We start from the raw sequence: 21,759 nt of genomic DNA on the forward strand, positions 1-21,759 counted from the left end.
GACATTGATGCTATATGTGATGACCCAGACAGCGGATTTTCGGTCCCCATACTAAATGTATTTAGTGAAGAACTGTTTTCAGAACATGGGAGGGGTGATAGCAGGAGAAAGAAGAATAAAGTGTATAAGATTTGCTGCTGATATGGCGTTGTTAGCAGAAGAGGAGATGATACTAAGGGATATGCTACTCGAGGTTGACAGCTGTGAGAAGTATGGGATGAAGATAAATGCCAACAAGACAAAGACCATGGTCATAGGAAGAAAAGTAAAGAAGGTAAACTTGCAACTTCTAAATGAGGCAGTAGAGCAAGTGGACAGTCTGTTAAAACTGTTTGTGTGTGGGGGCATGTTTTTTATTGAGCACTGAGCCGGTAGTTTCAAATTTATTTACAATTACGTGAATCTGTGATCATGAAGGTGGCACTTCACCAGGAAATTGCTGAACAAAAGCATGGCATACCCATCGAGCCGACTCACACTTAAAATAACTTTTACATACGAAAATGCGGTGTTGCAATAATAACTGCCTCACCATTTTAACAGCTGAGATTCAGACTGACGACTGATGCTTGTGAGGTCGAACACGTGCACACTGTTTGCAAGGTCAAAAAGAATGTGCGCACCTCCAATACTGCAGCTTACATATCAGAGAGTAAAAATGCTGCTTGGATGGTCTTGGTTTATATAGTAAAGGTATCCCAGTAACATGCCATGAAGGCACTTGGGGGGGCATGGAGATAGAGCCCCATGCTTTCCATGACCTCGGCACTAGAATGAGGTGGTGTGGTCGGCACCACGCTCTGACCGCCTTTTACCCCCGGGAAAGACCCGGTACTTAATTTTATAGGAGGCTGAGTGAACCTCGGGGCCGTTCTGAAAGTTTGGCTGGTTTATATAGTAGAGCCTGTATATGCACCAACCATTCCTTATTATAAACAAAAATACAATATTTCCAGCATAAAAATAATGGGACTAATGATTAGTGCTAATGACACTATTCCAGCACTCTTTGTGCAGTTTTGTCGCCAATTTAATTTACATAAAAACTTCGTGACTACAGTGACGGCAGTTCTTAAAGGCTGTGTCAATTTTAAAAATCAATCTGTGTAACACATAATATCCTATCCTTTGGTTATATTATAACTTTCATAGTATCATGTTCAAAATTGTATTAATGTCATTTCTTCAGTATGCTTTGTCTTTTTGGCAGCCCTTAATTGCGGAAAACTGGAAGAATGAAAATTTTTCTTATTTAAATAGCCAATCAAAATGGCAATGACGCATGCATGTTCCACTAACAGACTGGCCTGATAAGGAAATAATTACATCATTGGGTTCAGGATATCAGCAGTGAAGGAATGAGAGTCACATGCAATGGATACACAGTATAATACATCTTTAATGGAATTAAATATACAGCTCAAATAGTTCACAATTATGTTGTTGCAAAGAGGTACAGAAGACCTTTCGCAAACTGGAATATTTCTGAACCTCCCAGCTTCGACTCTCCATACACACGATCAACAAAAGTTATTGGTACCTGAAAATAGGAACAACCACACATTAATACATATTTATACAAAGCATACTTCGATACACTATTGCATTAATTAAAAAAGATGGCAAAGCATTCGTAGAATCCCTGTAATTGCGGGAAATGTTCAAGTAGTTGAAGGTTGTGTGATTTTAAATAATCATAGGTTATAACTCAATGAAAATCATCTCAGCAAACATGAAACAAAGAATTTGAACATTTAATGAATAGTATAACCAGTGCAAGATTATAAAGGGTATCTGTCGGATACAGGGGGGAGAGCCATTAATCCTTCCCATTGAAGGCTTTAAGGAACCAACCTGGACAAATACCCAATGTCCCATCCCTACCTTCCCGTGGTGCAGCTGTTAGTAAGCATAATTTTACGAGCTGAACTAAAGGGTGGGGCTACTCATCCATTAGCACTGGTCAGCTTGATGAGTTAATGACTGAATTTGGTATAATTTTCCTCTATCCAATACCTAATTCCCTCTTTACCCTTTCCTATTCAGTCCTCTGACTGAACTCTTACTTTCTTCGATCCCGACGGCATTAGGCCTAGGGGTTCTTTTCCCTTTCCTTCCTCCTTTTCTACTTTTCTGTTCCTAGTGCTGACCTGCTATGGCACTAAAATCGTCCTCCAGTGGCTTAAGGAGGAAAAGCTGGTGATCAACAAGATCTCCCAGCTAGGTCCAATGGACCCGTCGACCAACAGCAGGTGTGGTCCTCCAAACATTCTGGGGGTTGTGTGTGAATGAAGTAGCCACCAAAACGTTAAAATATGGTGTTCACTTAAATCGGCTACAACTTGCCATTTAACTGCAATATGAAATGAGTACCATTAAGGTAAAATTATCCGGAGGTAAAATAGTCCCCCCAATCAGATCTCCGGGCGGGGACTACTTTAATGGTACAGAATCAACAGAAATAGATTCGGAACACCTCAAATCTGTGCTTCAGTGGCTAGTCATGATAATATCTTTGAAAAATATTGGAGTGCAAGAGGTCAAATGACTTTATTGTCAAACGCCTGGCATTAGAAAACAACAACAACCAGTGCAAGAAAATAAATGCAACACTTGCTGCTCAAGTCACTATACTTCATTCCACAATGTCTGCTGGAGAAGTAAACATTGCCAGCAGAGGAGGAGAGAGGTATAATTGCTATTCAACCAATGGCAGAGGTCTCATTCTACGCTTGACTTGATGTTGGGTGGTCTGAAGCGTTCTACCCCCATCCAACTTCAAGACAAATGTGGAATGAGACCTCTGCTATTGGTTGAATAGCAATTATACTTCTCTCCTCCTCTGCCGGCAATATTTACTTCTCCTGTCAGACATTATGGAACGAAATATAGTAATATACTGAATGTATAGTAATCCTGTTTTCATTATGGACAAGCGGCATTTGTTTGTGTGTTGCTATCTTAGTTGCATAATTGATTGTAAAAATAATAATTACTGTTGTCACCTGCTTTAAAATATGTACGATAACATAACCATGTCTAGTCTTTCTCAGTGGTGTCAAAACCTAGAAATATTCTAATTGTTGCTACCATTAACTAAGATCTGGCAACAATGAGGCACTCTGAGGTGACGAAGAGCTAAATGGCAGTTAAAGCACGGCATGGTTCCAATATCAAAGACTAGAACAATAGTGACGCAATAACAAAAATCTTTTACATGCTGCTTGTCCATAATAAAAGGGAGACCTCAAAATGTTGGGTAGCTGCCCTTTTATTAAAAGGTAACCATTAAATGGTTCAGCCTACTGATCAGTAATAAAAAGACAATTTTATTTCTTAATTAAATTTTTTTTCTGAATATTAATTTTTTTATTATAATTTATTTATTTAATCGAGGTGGCTATAAATTAAAAGAGCAGCTATCTCTAATGGGTTCATTTTTTATTGTTCATTTACATGACTGTAGAAATCATAATTTACTATATGCAATAAATTTCTCAAAAACATTTAGTGCTATTTCTTCCAAAGGTGAAATATTTAAACCTAAATGCAAGAATGTAGCAATACAAAATTTTGTAATACTACCACGTGCTCCAATTAAAATCCTAATTACTTCCCAATTTGGAATGTCAAACTTTTCACAAAAACATGGAATACATGGCTCGTAATGTCTTTGTTTTTCCTTATTTACTTCTTCTGCTTGACTGCCATCCTTCTCGAATATCACAGTTGAGTCCAAAATGTATCCAAATGTCTTCTTTCTATCGAACGCAACAATATTGTTTTTTTTTTTTTATGGATCAGTCTGATGGTATGCAATGCATCTCTTCAAATACTTCATAGATGTTTTATTTTGTTAGCGATTCAGCAATGCTGTTTCTCACTTTATGGTGACGATTATTTCGCAGCAAATCATCTTTCTTTCACTACTATAATACATATATAATAATCAAACTTCATATATTTTTCCAATAGTGATATATTGTGGGTTGCATCAGCACACACTTACTAAGAAGCAAGATGTGCATAGTGTATTACAGAAATGTTAATGAATATTTTTCTCGAATAGGTGCCCACTTAAACGTTCCATGTTAAAAATAATCAAAATGCAGAATGGACATTTAAAAAAACAGGGAAAATGAAACATGGTATATACCTTAAACACACAAAATGCAATGTACATGCTTCTAAATTAAAGCTCCTAAACTAAGCAATGAAAAAAGAGCCAGAAAAAAATTGGCAGGAGAAAAATGAGGTTATAATAATTGTTGTTAAATTGTAATATATTATAATGTGAGAGAAAACTCAAATATGATTAGTTGGTTTGACAATGTCTTCAGATTTTATCAACCAAGGCCTTCAGTGGGTTGTTAATGTGGTAAGAATTAAGTTAAAAAGTAATAACATTTCTCTAACCTCTCCAATAGAGTAGCCATGCTCTCTTGCTCGGATTATCATTTCCATCTGGAAGACATAACCTTTAGAAATGCAGGATTCAATTAGCTTCTTCAGTACATCCTTCTTGTATAGTCTGTAACATTAAGAATGGAATCGTCAGACATAAAGAACATCAATCAGTATGTCAACGTAGGGTTATAAAATTTCATAGAGGAACTATGCACAAAATCTTACAGATTACATATCTTAAGAAAGCCATATAATCATATCAGATTAATAGAAAGCCCTAGATTCTCAAAATCTGTGCTTCATTGGCTGGCCATGATAATATCTTTGAAAAATATTGGAGTGCAAGAGGTCAAATGACTTTATTGTCAAACGCCTGGCATTAGAAAACAACAACAATATATATATATATATATATATATATATATATATACATGAGAACTTGACATGACCTAAAAATATAAAACTTCAGGGGGATTAGGAACTAAAAACTCTCAACTTCCAGTTTTTATTTATGTGCTGAACAGTTCCACATTATTTTTCAAATCTGTAATACATATTCACACTGAAGAAAGGGAATATATTACTGGAAATCTTTGAAAGTAATTTGTGGTGTAGTGTCAGTCAGAAAGTGTGATCTAATTGCATCGTGAATTGCAAAAACCACATGTCACATTTTTCTTCAAATTCAGTTTTTCATATAGTTGTAATATTCATACATAGGCCTTTTAAGTGGAGTAGAAATCCCACACACCGAGTGCTCAATGTACAAACCCAGAAACAAAATGTGGGCCACCTGAGTTTGCCAAGCTCAGCATGTGCAGCATGTTATAACTGCAACTTGGAAAATTCAGATGGCCCATATTTTTTTTTCTGAGTCTGTACATTTCACAGGGGATTATTCCTGTGTTCGTCCATGGTCTGGAATTTAGGTTAAGTTTAGATTTAAGACCTCTCCTGGCACCACATTATCATAATCATCCTATCACATCATCGGGGTAATGTAACTCTGCCTTCCAGGCGCCCCAACCTCAGAAGTGGGTTACAATTAAGCCACAGCCAGGAGAGAAGACCAGAAATGTCGAAAAGACAACCTGGTGGCATTGGATTAAAAAAAAAAACATTTCACAGCAGCAATAAGTTACAGTAAATTGCAGGCAATTGAAGGAACACCACAAATCCAAGGAATTTATAAGAAACTAGAAAAAATTTCAGTTTGCTTTTCTTCGTTTCTTATAGGATTAAATGAATTTATAGTACATTATGCAACGAGCCTATAATGATAGTAATTAAGAAGCGAGTATGGATGTTTATGAAACGAGCGCAAGCGAGTTTCATAATTTTCATACGAGCTTCTTAATTACCATTATAGGCGAGTTTCATACGACTTTTTATGCTCGACCATATTTCTAACTTGAAATTACCGGTATTCAGATGTATACATTTTATTTGTATCTGACAAGATCAGAAGTGACCTTGTTCTAGGTCGTGAATTGTGAGATGTACGCAGATGCGAAAGTATTGATTTTTTCCGAGGAACAATAATGTCATTGACCTTGATATAATCCCGTTAAACTAGGTATAACCTTGATTATTGAATTCGACATTGAAAAACGAGATGACAAATTGAATTTATTTGAATATTATTTACAATTAACGCTAATTATTATAGTAACAGAACTTAACTTTCTGCGACAGTATTGGATTTCCAGCCTCCGTGACTTTTCGCTAATTCTCTTTCGATTGCATATCCGAGAATAATCGATACTTGCGGTTTTATAACGGTACAAAGCTGACATCATTGGCTGAACACCTGTAAGCTGAGTTGTCATTGGCTGAAAACACCTGTACTTTAATGAGTAGGTGTACTTTAATGACACGCATTAAAGGATTGCTACCAGGTGTATAATTACTACATTTCGGCATGGTTGAGCATAAAAGAATTAAAAATGCTATTCACATAATTTTGCATTTTTGTATGTCTGTGTATTTTTTCTCAATATCTTGCCTTAAATATACATTTAAAGTTCTTTATAAGTTAAAACAATTTTCCCTCTCTGTCTTCTTCACCTGAAAATTGTTTTAAAGAAATAAAATTATTGTTACTAATCGTGAATTGCTGAAACGCCACATGTCCAAGCAATTCAGATTTTTTTCCCCCAGAAAATACAAAAGAAAAAAATTTTAAGTTCATAATATTATGTCAAACAGAACTTATTATTATGCTTCAATAAAAAAAATCCCTAGAAAATGATAATCAGTTTTTTGTGCGTCCTGAAAAATTTGCTCAAATGGACATGTAAGGTTTCTACAATTCACGATTGAATTCCTTTTATTAAAAGCATATTGCGTTAAAGTATGATGCAACGAATGATTTGAGAAATGGTTGGGTGGATAAAAATTCTCTACAAATAAACGCTATAGTAGCTTATAAAAAAATTAATGGTCCCCTAAACGCCAGCAATCTGCATAAATTAGGAAAATTTCTTTTTAGAGTTAAAATTAGATGGGAAGAGAAATTCAAAGCTCTAACGGAAATGGAATTATAAATGTTGAGTAGTCGGACACGATAGGAAACTACGAAAAGTAGTCAATGAAGTTAACAGAATAATTTTTAAGAGATTGAGTATAGAAGTGAAAAAGCTAAAGTAAGGGTTTTAAATACAAGAGCTATACTTCTTATTAGTTTATTATTATTATTATTATTATGGAGCATAGAGGATACTTAGAGGTTCAATAAGTATTAGTTTGTGTTATATTTGTATTGAGAGTGATGGCGGATTAAGAACTGGAACACATCTAATCCGCCATGACGTGAACAAAGATTGATGAAATAAATAAATATACAGAGCAATGTCATTAATTTCAGGGGGTTATTCTTTGAAATATTTCAAACAAAAAAGTTTAATACAATTTTGCTCGTTTTTGCTTCCTTTTCGATAAAAAATTGTTTTATATAGAATATTTCATAGCGTGTTTTGGGAAAGTAATTTAATTCCCAATATGCTCAGTCAATTTAAGAGAGCAGTGTATTATGATAATAAATTATTGAAAGAATTTTAGTTTTGTTCTCTAAATATGCAGAAATTTGATTTGAACAAATGCATCACTTTAAAATTCCTTTTTAGGACGAAGAGTTACATTTGTTTGGATCAAATTACACAATTTGCCCTATAGATGAAAACTTTAAGTAGTTCTGAAATGTTGGACACGTGAAGTTCTGGTACATAGTGGAATACCCAAATTTTTGCTTTTGAATATAGTAGCAGTTTTGTTATATAGCTGTGCAACCTAGTTTCACTGTGTATTTTTTTTTCTAGTTGGTTATTCAATGATGCTAGTCAACTACTAAGTTATTTAGCATACTAGATGAAATTGGTGATTAGAGAGCTGGCATTTGGCGAGATGAGGTCGAGGATTCGCCATATATTAGGGCATTCGATAAGTAATGGCAACAATGCTGTAAATCAGTACTCTTGTACTATGTAATACAGCAGCGATTGTTTCATAAATCTGCAATATTGAAAGTCTCGAAGTAGCCATATTTTGTAAATACAGTGGCTGTTTGTGATTTGTAGTAAGCAATACAGCCCTAATAAGTGCTTAATAAAAATCCCAAGTTGCAAGAGAAAAACATGCAACTCAGTGCTTTAGGTCATTACAAGAAGTCTGTGAGAGAGAAGTTCTACCAAACTGAACTATTGCAAGTTGGGTGGAAGCGAGACATTCACTTTCAATCAAGAGTTGACATCCGAAGAACTTTAAATTGATCAGTGAGACAGATATCCAGAAATGCTGCTGCAGATGGAGTCCGCCATCTTCCAAGAATTTGGCAACATGTTGTTGACATGACAGGAGGCTATATTTGAAGTATGTAATGTCAAAAGTAACCTCAATAAATTTAGTGCGAAACAGTAAATATGTTGCCATTACTTTTCGAATGCCCTGGTATTACCTGATATTCACCTTACAGTTTGGGGAATCCTCGATAAAAACGCAACCAGGTAATCACCCCAAGTGTGAATCGAACCCACGCCGAGTGTAGCTCTGAATCAGCAGACAAGTGCCTTAGCTGAATGAGTTATGCTGGTGGTTTCATGGTTTCACTATGTAAACTAGCCTTACATTAAGACTCGACTGTCATGTTTAATTTTCATGGCATTGTTCAATACAAAAGAAGTCACCTGAAACTGCCAGTGAGATCTGATGCTCCTGGTCGCAGCAAAAGTTGTGTCAGAAAGTTAGCACCTCGGCTCACCAACTTCCTCTTGAAATCCCAGCCATATACGCCACCTGAATCAATGTATCTTGTTCCAGAAACTAAATCGTAGTTCTCTGATTTCTGTTTCTTTATAAATTGTGGAATAAATTTCGGCTGAAAAAATATAGAACAGAGAATTAAAATACTAATGCTCTCTTACACAAACATTCAGAAATCTCAATCACAAGCCCGTACAGCTGATAAAAAATATGAAGTGGCCTATTATATCCTGAAATACTTCCAAGTCCATTTACTTGAGGGCTTTATTAACAAAACAATGAATTTAAGGCCATTCCATTGTTCCAACATTACTTCTTTCGGAGAAACTGCACTTAGTGTCCCGCAAAAACTTCCAAGTCCATTTACTTGAGGGCTTTATTAACAAAACAATGAATTTAAGGCCATTCCATTGTTCCAACAATACTACTTTCGGAGAAACTGCACTTAGTGTCCCGAAAAAACTTCCAAGTCCATTTACTTGAGGGATTTATTAACAAAACAATGAATTTAAGGCCATTCCATTGTTCCAACAATACTACTTTCGGAGAAACTGCACTTAGTATCCCGCAAAAACTTCCAAGTCCATTTACTTGAGGGCTTTATTAACAAAACAATGAATTTAAGGCCATTCCATTGTTCCAACAATACTACTTTCGGAGAAACTGCACTTAGTGTCCCGCAAAAACTTCCAAGTCCATTTACTTGAGGGCTTTATTAACAAAACAATGAATTTAAGGCCATTCCATTGTTCCAACAATACTACTTTCGGAGAAACTGCACTTAGTGTCCCGCAAAAACTTCCAAGTCCATTTACTTGAGGGCTTTATTAACAAAACAATGAATTTAAGACCATTCCATTGTTCCAACAATACTACTTTCGGAGAAACTGCACTTAGTGTCCCGCAAAAACTTCCAAGTCCATTTACTTGAGGGCTTTATTAACAAAACAATGAATTTAAGGCCATTCCATTGTTCCAACAATACCACTTTCGGAGAAACTGCACTTAGTGTCCCACAAAAACTTCCAAGTCCATTTACTTGAGGGATTTATTAACAAACAATGAATTGAAGGCCATTCCATTGTTCCAACAATACTACTTTCGGAGAAACTGCACTTAGTATCCCGCAAAAACTTCCAAGTCCATTTACTTGAGGGCTTTATTAACAAAACAATGAATTTAAGGCCATTCCATTGTTCCAACAATACTACTTTCGGAGAAACTGCACTTAGTGTCCCGCAAAAACTTCCAAGTCCATTTACTTGAGGGCTTTATTAACAAAACAATGAATTTAAGGCCATTCCATTGTTCCAACAACACTACTTTCGGAGAAACTGCACTTAGTGTCCCGCAAAAACTTCCAAGTCCATTTACTTGAGGGCTTTATTAACAAAACAATGAATTTAAGGCCATTCCATTGTTCCAACAATACTACTTTCGGAGAAACTGCACTTAGTGTCCAGCAAAAACTTCCAAGTCCATTTACTTGAGGGCTTTATTAACAAAACAATGAATTTAAGGCCATTCCATTGTTCCAACAATACTACTTTCGGAGAAACTGCACTTAGTGTCCAGCAAAAACTTCCAAGTCCATTTACTTGAGGGCTTTATTAACAAAACAATGAATTTAAGACCATTCCATTGTTCCAACAATACTACTTTCGGAGAAACTGCACTTAGTGGCCCGCAAAAATTTTTTCTAAGTCGAATGATGTGACACTGCGCATGCGCAACACACAGATAAGTAAAGGAGCTACCATCCCATAGATAAAGCTACTACCTAACAGTGTCATGTACTTACACCGTTTTAGCACTTACATTTCACAGTAGCTGAACACACCAAATGGCGGCAGTTATGAAGAAACGTTTACTGTTTCATCTATCAAATCTAAATGCGCAAGAAGTATGTTGGCACTCCTTCAGATGTTAGAGCATAGCGGGACAAATACTGCAGTTAAGCCCTACTTTCCAGAAAGAAATAACTGAAAATGATCATACACCGAAAGAATAGTTACCTTAAACAGCTGAAGATAAAAGACGAAAAGATGGGAAAGAGGAGTGTTTAAGGGTACTCTGGGAGATACAAACTGGCTAGCATTAGCACAGAATAGAGAAGCCTGGCAGGAACTTCAAAGAAAGACTATGGCCCAAAGAGGGCTTTTGTGCCACTGATGATGAATCCCACTGGAAGAAATGCCTTGTAGTATACAGATAATACGTCTTGTTGAGATCTGATTTCACAATCCTAACAATAACAGTAAGTATGTGTATAGAGGACAAACAGCATTATGCATTTCCTTAAGAACTGAGTCAAGTTTTATAGAATTATAGCACTCAAAACATTTCTTGATTATTGCACAAAATACTAATGAAAGGTCTCGTAATTGGTCAACTGGAAAATTATATTAAATTATTACTAGAGATGAAAGGTTTGAAGCCTTAGTGAACATCTGACATTATTATTTAAGTTCTGTTCCTTATAGAAGTTCCAGGACATTCCAAGTGAAGTTAGCAACTTTTACATCTCTGTATGATTGGAAGTCAAAGAATTTCCTTTTTCTACTGTCAAAAAAGGCATTCTCTATAGGAATTTATCTTGTAAAATCCTCACCCTGTTTGCAAAGTCAGTAGATATAATAAAACCATAAAATGCGTTAATAAAATATAAATATCAATTACTTGCAGTTGATTTGTGGGAATGCCATGGGGAACTGGAGCTTCTGGAGACAACCCCTGTGTTACTTGGCCCACAGGTTTGCCCAACACACATTACCACTACGGTGACTCATAGCAGATGAAATTTAGAATTCCGCAGAAACACATTGTTGCTATTATTATTATTTTTTTTTTTCCATACCACAAACTAAAGTAGGTAACATTCTAATTATTTTAAAAAAGAATTTAGCACAATTGATATCAATAGCTGAAAACCGAAATCAAAGAATTACATAATTTTAATAATATAATAAAATTAGCTTCTATGAGGAATTGGAACATACTTTTGATCAGTTCCCTAGATATCACATGAAAATTTTATTGGGGGATTTCAACGCTAAAGTAGGACGGGAGGATATTTTTAGACCAACTTTTGGAAAAGAGAGCCTACACGCAATTAGTAGTGACAACGGAGTTAGATTAGTCAACTTTGCCACATCGAAAAATTTAATTGTCAAAAGTACAACATTCCCCCATAAGGATATACATAAATATACTTGGACTTCTCCAGATGGATTGACACACAACCAAATAGATCACATCTTGATAGATAAACGGAGACATACTAGTATAGTAGATATTCGAACTTTCAGGGGTGCAGACTGTAATTCTGACCATTATTTGGTGATTGGAGAATTAAGAGAAAGATTATCAGTAGCCAAGCGAGTAGAGCAACAAGTTAATATTACTAAATTCAATATTTTGAAATTAAAGGACGAGGAAGCTAAGCAAAATTATCAGGTCGAAATTTCGAATAGGTTTGCCACTTTAGAAAGTTCCGACGAAGTTGAGAAAGAATTAAATGTTAATAGTGTGTGGGAAAATATCAGAGATAGTATCAAAATTGCAGCTGAGCAGAGCATAGGTTATTATGAAACTAAGAAAAAGAAACCGTGGTTTGATGGAGATTGTTGCATGGTAGTAGAAAGAAGGAAACAGGAAAAATTGAAATTCTTACAGGATCCAGTTGAGGAGAAGAGAGATAATTATTTCAATGAAAGATGGGAAGCAAGTCGTACACTTAGGAATAAAAAGAGAGGTTACTTGAAGGAAAAACTGAATGAGCTAGAAACAAATAGTAAGAATAAAAACATTCGAGATTTATATAAGGGTATAAAGGAATTTAAGAACGGATATCAGCCAAGGATAAATGTGATCGAGGATGAGAATGGTGACTTGCTTGCAGACTTTCCATCAATCCTAAACAGATGGAAAAACTATTTTGCGCAACTATTAAATGTACATAGGCCAAATAGAAATGATCAGGACGAAATTGAAATACAAACTGCTGAGCCATTTATACCCGAACCCACGCTTTCAGAGGTCGAAATTGCGATAGAAAATCTGAAAAAGTACAAGTCTCCAGGTATCGATCAAATTCCAGCAGAATTACTACAAAAGGGTGGAAGGGCATTATATAGCGAAATTTATAAACTTGTACTTGCTATTTGGGAAAAGGAAATTGTACCAGAACAATGGAAGGAGTCCATAATTGTACCTATTTTTAAAAAGGGGGACAAAACCAACTGTGGTAACTTTCGAGGAATATCACTTTTGTTGACGTCGTACAAAATTTTGTCCAATAATCTTTTGGGAAGATTAACTCCGTATGTAGATGAAATTATTGGAGATCATCAATGCGGTTTTCAGCGTAATAGATCGACTATTGATCAGATTTTTTGTATTCGACAGATAATGGAGAAAAAATGGAAGTATAAGGGTACAGTAAATCAGTTATTCATAGATTTCAAAAAGGCATATGACTCAGTTAAGAGGGAAGTATTATATGATATTCTTATTGAATTTGGTATTCCCAAGAAACTAGTTCGATTAATTAAAATGTGTCTCAGTGAAACATACAGCAGAGTCCGTATAGGTCAGTTTCTATCTGATGCTTTTCCAATTCACTGTGGGCTAAAGCAGGGAGATGCACTATCACCTTTACTTTTTAACTTCGCTCTAGAATATGCCATTAGGAAAGTTCAGGATAACAGGCAGGGTTTGGAATTGAACGGGTTACATCATGCGGATGACGTGAATATGTTAGGAGAAAATACACAAACGATTAGGGAAAACACGGAAATTTTACTTGAAGCAAGTAAAGTGATCGGTTTGGAAGTAAATCCCGAAAAGACAAAGTATATGATTATGTCTCGTGACCAGAATATTGTACGAAATGGAAATATAAAAATTGGAGATTTATCCTTCGAAGAGGTGGAAAAATTCAAATATCTTGGAGCAACAGTAACAAATATAAATGACACTCGGGAGGAAATTAAACGCAGAATAAATATGGGAAATGCGTGTTATTATTTGGTTGAGAAGCTCTTATCATCCAGTCTGCTGTCCAAAAATCTGAAAGTTAGAATTTATAAAACAGTTATATTACCGGTTGTTCTGTATGGTTGTGAAACTTGGACTCTCACTTTGAGAGAAGAACAGAGATTAAGGGTGTTTGAGAATAAGGTGCTTAGGAAAATATTTGGGGCTAAGCGGGATGAAGTTACAGGAGAATGGAGAAAGTTACACAACACAGAACTGCACGCATTGTATTCTTCACCTGACATAATTAGGAACATTAAATCCAGACATTTGAGATGGGCAGGGCATGTAGCACGTATGGGCGAATCCAGAAATGCATATAGAGTGTTAGTTGGGAGACCGGAGGGAAAAAGACCTTTAGGGAGGCCGAGACGTAGATGGGAGGATAATATTAAAATGGATTTGAGGGAGGTGGGGTATGATGATAGAGACTGGATTAATCTTGCACAGGATAGGGACCGCTGGCGGGATTATGTGAGGGCGGCAATGAACCTCCGGGTTCCTTAAAAGCCATTTGTAAGTAAGTAAGTAAGCTCGTAATTCATTCTTAAATAAATCATTAAATAGGTTCTTAACTCAGAAATAAATACAATATTGAATAATTAACAGGCTACTAATTAATTTATTAATTATTATACAGGGTCCAGCAGAATGAGCTCCCCAATTTGAATTGGTCGCCATACAGGTTTCTTAATAGTTGCACTTGAGTGGTATATATCTTTGAACAGCACAATCCATGCCATTTCAATTACCATGGACAGGTGAACATTGTGCATTTTGTTGTTGAGCATTTAAAAAAAATGGTGACTGTGATTGCAACGCTATAGCAATTTCGTAACCATTTTAGAGTAGGTCTATACGAAAGAGTTCCTGATTAAAAAAAAACCTACTCACCCATATGTGAGAAATGTCAGACAAAAGGTTCAACTTTCAAACAGAAGCGGTCTGGTAGATGTTGCAACGTTCGGACTCCTGAGAATATTGGAGCAGTGAGGCAAGCTGTTACCACATGCTCTGGTATTGGGAATATCTGATCAGAGTGCCAGACGAATCTTACACCTAGACCTCAAGTACAGTATCATCCCTACAAAGTTGTGTTGTTGTGGTTCTGGAACTTTGATAATGTGATTGGCCCAATCGCCAAGATGCTTGCGAGACAATATTGAAAAATGTTCCAGGCTATGCTGTTATGTTAAGTAATGACTAAGCTCATTATCATTTGCCAACAAACAAAACATTCCATATTGTCCCCAGGAAAGCTTCGAGAAATGCATCAGTGACCTCTCCACAATGAGTGTGTTACTGTTTGGTGTCCTGTTCCATAATCTGAAATAACAGAGCCATACATTTTTGAGGAAAAAGGACGCACAGTCACTGTTTGAGGAGTGTATAACTCGTTAGGGCAAGCATTTGGACAATATTATCTTTGTGATGCCAAAATGGCAAACATTCTTCTGTAAGATGGTAAAATAAAATTTTGAACAGGATTTATGTTGCTCTTGTTATTTATGTTTCTAATCGGGGAGATCATTCTGCCAGACCTTGTATTTTATTTATGCTCGACCATGCCGAAATGTAGTAATTATACACCTGGTAGCAGACCTTTAATGCATGTCATTAAAGTACACCTACTCATTAAAGGTCAGGTCTTTCAGCCAATGACGACTCAGGTTACAACTATTCAGCCAATGACAGGTCAGCTTTCTACCGTTATAAAACCGCAAGTATCGATTATTCTTGGATATGCAATCAAAAGAGAATTAGCGAAAAGTCACGGAGGCTGGAAATCCAATACTGTCGCAGAAGGTTATGTTCTGTTACTATAATAATTAGCGTTAATTGTAAATAATATTCAAATAAATTCAATTTGTCATCTCGTTTTTCAATGTCGAATTCAATAATCAAGGTTATAATATTATAATATTATCAAGTTTAACGGGACTACGTCAAGGTCAATGACATTATTGTTCCTCGGAAAAAATCAATACTTTCGCGTCTGCGCACATCTCACAATTCACGACCTAGAACAAGGTCACTTCCAATCTTGTCAGTTACAAATAAAATGTATACATCTGAATACCGGTAATTTCAAGTTAGAAATATGGTCGAGCATAAAAAGTCGTATGAAACTCGCCTATAATGGTAATTAAGAAGCTCGTATGAAAATTATGAAACTCGCTTGCACTCATTTCATAAATATCCATACTCGATTCTTAATTACTATCATTATAGGCTCGTTGCATAATGTACTATTACGATGCTATATTACGCTATCAGCCAACAATAACATCATATTGCTCATTTGTTTTTCTGAACATGAATTCAACTTCATTTGTCATATTCTAATTTAAACTACTATTTTTTCTGAAAATATTGGACAAAGAAGTTATCAATTGCGCAGGAACTACTCAGATTCGAAGAAGCTTCATGAAGGCTTGTTCTGTTTAGAATTAAGATATCTATCAGATCTATCACAATTTCAGTATATCTATATCATTTACACTCTGTATAGCTATAAATACTTCAAAGAATCACAACAACAACAGAAGATCTCCTGGAACATTTTCGCCCTCTCAACAATTATGTCCCTCATGTACCTATCTCAAATTTTCAATATGACATCATTCCGAATCTTGAGCATCAAATTAGATTGTAAAACTAGTGATTACTCACATGATGGGACAAATCTGCATCCATTAATATAACGAAATTTCCCGTTGCATGTTCGATACCATGAATGTATGCTGTTCCTAGTCCAAGTTTCTTTTCTCTGGGCCGCAATATAATTTTTTCACTGCCATAAATTTTCTGAAGTTGTTTAGCAATTTCTAGGGTTCCATCTGGGCTTCCATCATCAATGACTATTATTTCATAGTCATAATCACTGTAATGAATAAATATAATTACACATAAACAGGCATGACAGGCAGTAAAATTATTTTTAAAGATGCTGAGAGGTTTTTACTGGATGGAAGCAACTGATCTTGCTTGAATATGATAATATCGATGGTGTTTAGGTAAAAAGGCTTATCTCACAAAAGAAAGATTTTTCAGGAATTAAATTTGAACACATTATAATTATTAGTTATCTAATATGAATGAATGTAAACATAATTTTCAAAACCATATCTTCACATTTTGTAGGCCTAATTAAATTTTAATTGACAACACTAGGCTAATTATAGCAAAAAAAGTCAAAATCGATATATATATATATATATATATATATATATATATATATACACAGTATATCACATCCTGTATTTGGAGTACTTGCCTTGTCAATTTTCCTATCTGTCCAGCTTTTCCTCTAAAATCTTTGTGCCATCTTAATGACCAAAAGTAAAGTTAACATAACTCTTTCAACAGGTGATAATTCTCCTTATAGACATTGATTTGTTTTGGGGTTGACAGAAGGGATTTATTGTAACAGATAATTACGTATTAATACAAAATGTCCCTCCTTAAACAAGTTTAAAATGGCAAAGCAGTGGGTTCGACAACTTAAATCCAGAAGTTCTAACAGTTGATCCCAGCATTACAGCTCATATTCTATTACCACTCTTTCAACAAATTTGGACAAAAGAAAGAATTTCACAAGATTGGAAACATGGTTTAATCATGGATGAATATAATAGGATGCGAAACTGTAGTCAGACCAAGTAACAAGACCAGCTCCTGATGTTGTAGGTGGTGAACATAGAACTGTGTGATAGGTAGGTCTCCCAGATTTCTCCACTTATCTGTGACAGATTGTTAGTTGAGAAGATACGATGGAAGCCAGAAACTTGCAAAGAAGTGGATATAAGTGATACTTGTTTGTATAAGCAGTGTATATTGAAACAGTGATGTTTATGGACCTTGTAAAAATAGTGTTGTTGAATGTACTGTAAAGTAATAGATAGTAATGTAATAATTTCAACTATCTAAGTAGTTTTTGCAGAATTTTCCAGTACACTGTATACTAAATACCCAAAGAATACAATTTCATTTATCTAACCTTTTCTTTTCTTTTCCGTCCCTTTTTGTTTGTATTTTAATTGTATTAGAAAGTAGTGAATATCTACATTAGGACCTCTAGCATTTGAAACGGGAAACTCAATAAGTTTCGCTTCATGGTTTAATTATAAAAATTCCCCCCGCCCCCAAAAAAGTGATATAATAAAATGGACAATTGGAGGGGCATTTCACTGCTCTCGATCCTGGTGAAAACGTTTACAAGAGTTATTTTAAATGCAATAAATGCTGCTGAGGAATCATATCTGAGGAAGGAACAAGCAGGATTCAGGAAGAACAGAAGCAGTAGGCCTATAGATCATATAAATGCTCTGTGTTTGACACAGGAACAAAGCAGAGAATGGAACACAACACTCTACTCAACGTTTATTGATTTCGAACAGGTCTTCAATTCCCTGCAGCATAAGTACATGTAGAAAATTATATGAAATTCCTGATACAATTATGAATTTAATTAAAAACAAGTATAGTGGATTCCTTTGTCAAGTGACACATTATGGAAGACTAATTTAATCATTTTAAGTTAACAGTGGAGTCCGACAAGGATGTAGCCTACAATTTCACCCTTGTTATTTACAGAGTGATTAAAAAATCCCGATCCATTTTCATGAAACTGAAGTGTAATATTTTTCTTTTACAGGTAATATAAACGATGCTTACTAAAGAGGAGAAAATAGCCATAGTTTGTGGACGGTTGAGAGTTAACCTATGCTCAAATCCAGGCAGTGTTTTGCAGAAACTTCACAGACTTGGTCCATCAAGGGCAAATATCAGGATCTTGATGAACAGGTTTGTGAAGTTTCCGTAAAAACACTGCCTGGACTTGAGCATAGGTTAAACCTTTCAACAGTCCACAAACTATGGCTATTCCCTCTTCTTTAGTAAACATGGTTTATATTACCTGTATAAGAAAAACGTGACACTTCAGTTCCATAAAAATGGCTCAGGACTTTTGAATCACCTACTATATATTAGAAATGGATTATATCATAAGAAAGGTTACACTGAATAAAAAGACAGGCCTCAAGATAGGGTTTTACAGACATCTTCAAGGAAGTGGAGCATGCTGACGATGTCTGTCTGTTAACATATCGTTTCTCAGACGTGCAAGAAAATGTCAACAAATTGGCAGAAGTATCTTGTATAGCAGGTTTGAAAGTGAATGGTCACAAAACAAACAAGTTAAGGATTCATGCTAAATCACAAACCAAGGAGAAAATACAAAATCAGAAAATTTAAACTGTCGAATCATTCACGTTTAGGTAGCAAAGTGACAACAGATAAGACAGACGTGCCTTAGAGGACGTTTAAAATAGAATTGGGAAGCCAACTCTGCCTTTGTTCGACTGTATTCAATATGGAAAAATTCAAATATCTCCAAGAAAGCAAAATTAAAGATCTTTAATAGTAATGTTAAGGCAGTCCCCCTTTATGGTTCTGAAAACTGAAAATCAAATGTACCTATCATACAAAAATGTCAAACTCTCATTAACCGATGTCTGATGAAAATCTTCAACATTTTCTGGCCAGAGAAATTAAAGAATAAAACTCTATTGGTACTCGCGAGAAACCAATAAAATTACACTATATGAAAGAGAAAATTACGATGAATATGCCATACATTAAGAAAACCTGATTCCGCGATAGAAAAACATGCTTTGGATTAGAACCTTCAGAGATCCCACAGAAGAGAACGACCTAAATCTTCATGGAGGAGAACTGTTTATGACGAAATCGGACAGCAGGGCAAGACCTGGAATGAAGTGAAGGTGATGGTATCAAATCATGTCCGATGGCGAACATTAATAGCGGTCCTACACTGAAACGTGAAGTGACAGTATATGAATGAATGAATGAATGAATGATAGTTATGTATGTAACATAATTTTACTTTGGTGGAATACGCATAGCATTGAAAATATTTTGATGTTTACTCCAATTATGTGGACTATTTCATAATAAATTCCTAAGTTATAATTACATTATACCCTGTTTATTATAAAATTACGATAGAATAATTTGCATTTAACGAAATATGAATTCATATTTTGGACTAACTGATCTGAAGCTAAACATAGTTTTGTTTTAAAAGAAAGTCCTAAGAATAATGATAACTGTGCATGAAAGGGCATCCTATAAAAAGATTTCCCAGAATTTAGAAATCTTTACTTTATGTTTACCTTGTGTATCAATTCTTCCCCTGATGACATTTTATATTAAAAACCAAGATACTTCAGCACTAATTCATAATTTTAATACAAGACACATTGAAACTTAGATCTCAATAGGCTCTACACACAGGACTGACGTCAGAGTTATTCTGCATTATTTCTTGATGAAGTGAAACTGGAAGATAATATAACTTTATAAATACATAGGCCTATATCTGGAAAAATAAATAAGCGAGTTTTCGTAAGATCGAGGATCAATGGCAGGTTAAGTTTTATTTTATTTTTGGTGATAGGTACACAGATTTACTCTGGACCTAAGAAAGGAGTGCTTTCCCACGTGTAACCACTAACCAGTGGGTAACATGATTTCGTGTGAAAATGTCGGAGAAAATCATCAGTCGAGTACATAAGAAACCAAGATATTTGGGACCGGACTGGGTGGGTTTATAGTTCTCGCGGTTCGTGATCGTGTCTTTGAAGTGATTTGCTACAATTCTGAGGTTATATTCAATGATTTAAGTGCGCACCGGTATCGAAGTTTCACCCAAGACACAAATCAGCTCTCCATCTACTCTATATTAGTTTCAGCTGACAAAATAAAAGTTCACTACAAACAGAAAGATAAGCCTGAAGTTCACTTGTGCCCTTCTTACCAGAAAATATGAAGCTTCGATACCCCCACCCCCACACCACACACAGGAGAGAAAACCGTACTTAAATAATTTTCACATTTCTCGACCTCGTATCACTCAAATAATCCTCTCAACTAACCCACTAACCTTGTCTCATATACCTCGGCTTAATGTCACGAAGTTAACTCTCATTTAATCCATAAAGAAACATAAATCAGACGTTAGCCCCGTGTATGGTGTGGGGTGATATCGAAAATTGGCCCCAGAAAAAAAAGTTTCCTTCTCCATCTTTCTTTCCTCAACATCATCTATTGTGACAAGCAGCCCCACTAATAGTGACAAGATTAAGTAGGGTTTGTTAAGGAGATAAATTGAGGGGCTTAGAACAAAAAGCAGGTAAGTGACGGAAACCTAGTTTTGAGGAAATTACAGTTAAAGTTCTACATGCAATGCAATATTATACACTAGTTTGATGAAATGATGCCCATATAGCAGCACACTGCACAGTGTGATCATTACCTGATTTTATCCCAAAGAAACATCCTTTTGGGCTATCACAACACGCACTTACCTAATTTTTTTTTAATAATGTCACTTACCTGCTTTTTGTTCTAAGCCCCTCAATTAGAGGCAAACACTTTCCGCACTCCCATTACCAGCAACAAGGTTGGTAGGGTTTCATGAGGAGTTAAATTAGAGACAAGTAACCTCACTGTCAGTGATAAGGTTAGGTAAGATTTGATGAGAAATAGATTAATAATTTAAGTGCTTCGCTCAAAAAAATGTCAGGCCCATTAACCCATCCCTGTTTCGTTCAATATTCATGTATCACAGTCTTCAATGCACTGCCTACTTATCTTAACGCTTACTGCTCCTGAGCGCTAGTTTCACCCAATTCTGATGCAAGATCTATAGAATACAATGTAATGAACTAAAAACGAGACATTACATTAAAAACTTCTAAACCCTTAATTAAAAATTTACCTTTTGTCCATGTAATTTATTATTAACCAAACAATAATTGGTAGATTGTCACGTTCATTGTAAGTAGGCAATAATATTGAATATTTATCATTCTGCACTTCTTCCATAGCTCCACGTCCAGTCAATTCTGCCATGTTGCCTCGACTCGGCAGCCGACAACCTGTCAATCAGTGTTGCCAACAAATAAATTGCATCCCCGTCAATCTAAACCTGGAAATCCGTCAGAAACACTCAAAATTAAAAAAAAATAAATA

General features: G+C 35.5%; 1 protein-coding gene across 1 annotated transcript; it reads right to left on the reverse strand.

The window, feature by feature from the left end:
* Window positions 1-1,379: 1,379 nt before the first annotated feature.
* Window positions 1,380-21,715, reverse strand: Dpm1 (Dolichyl-phosphate mannosyltransferase subunit 1). The gene is made up of 5 exons (XM_069831375.1): window positions 21,506-21,715; window positions 16,375-16,585; window positions 8,589-8,779; window positions 4,417-4,531; window positions 1,380-1,540 (listed from the first exon to the last, which is right to left on the reverse strand). The coding sequence occupies exons 1-5, from the start codon at window positions 21,637-21,639 to the stop codon at window positions 1,436-1,438; spliced, it is 756 nt and encodes a 251-aa protein (XP_069687476.1). The 5' UTR covers window positions 21,640-21,715; the 3' UTR covers window positions 1,380-1,435.
* Between the last annotated feature and the right edge of the window lie 44 nt (window positions 21,716-21,759).

Source organism: Periplaneta americana, chromosome 7 (genome assembly GCF_040183065.1).
Source record: "Periplaneta americana isolate PAMFEO1 chromosome 7, P.americana_PAMFEO1_priV1, whole genome shotgun sequence".
Taxonomy (NCBI): Eukaryota; Metazoa; Arthropoda; class Insecta; order Blattodea; family Blattidae; genus Periplaneta; species Periplaneta americana.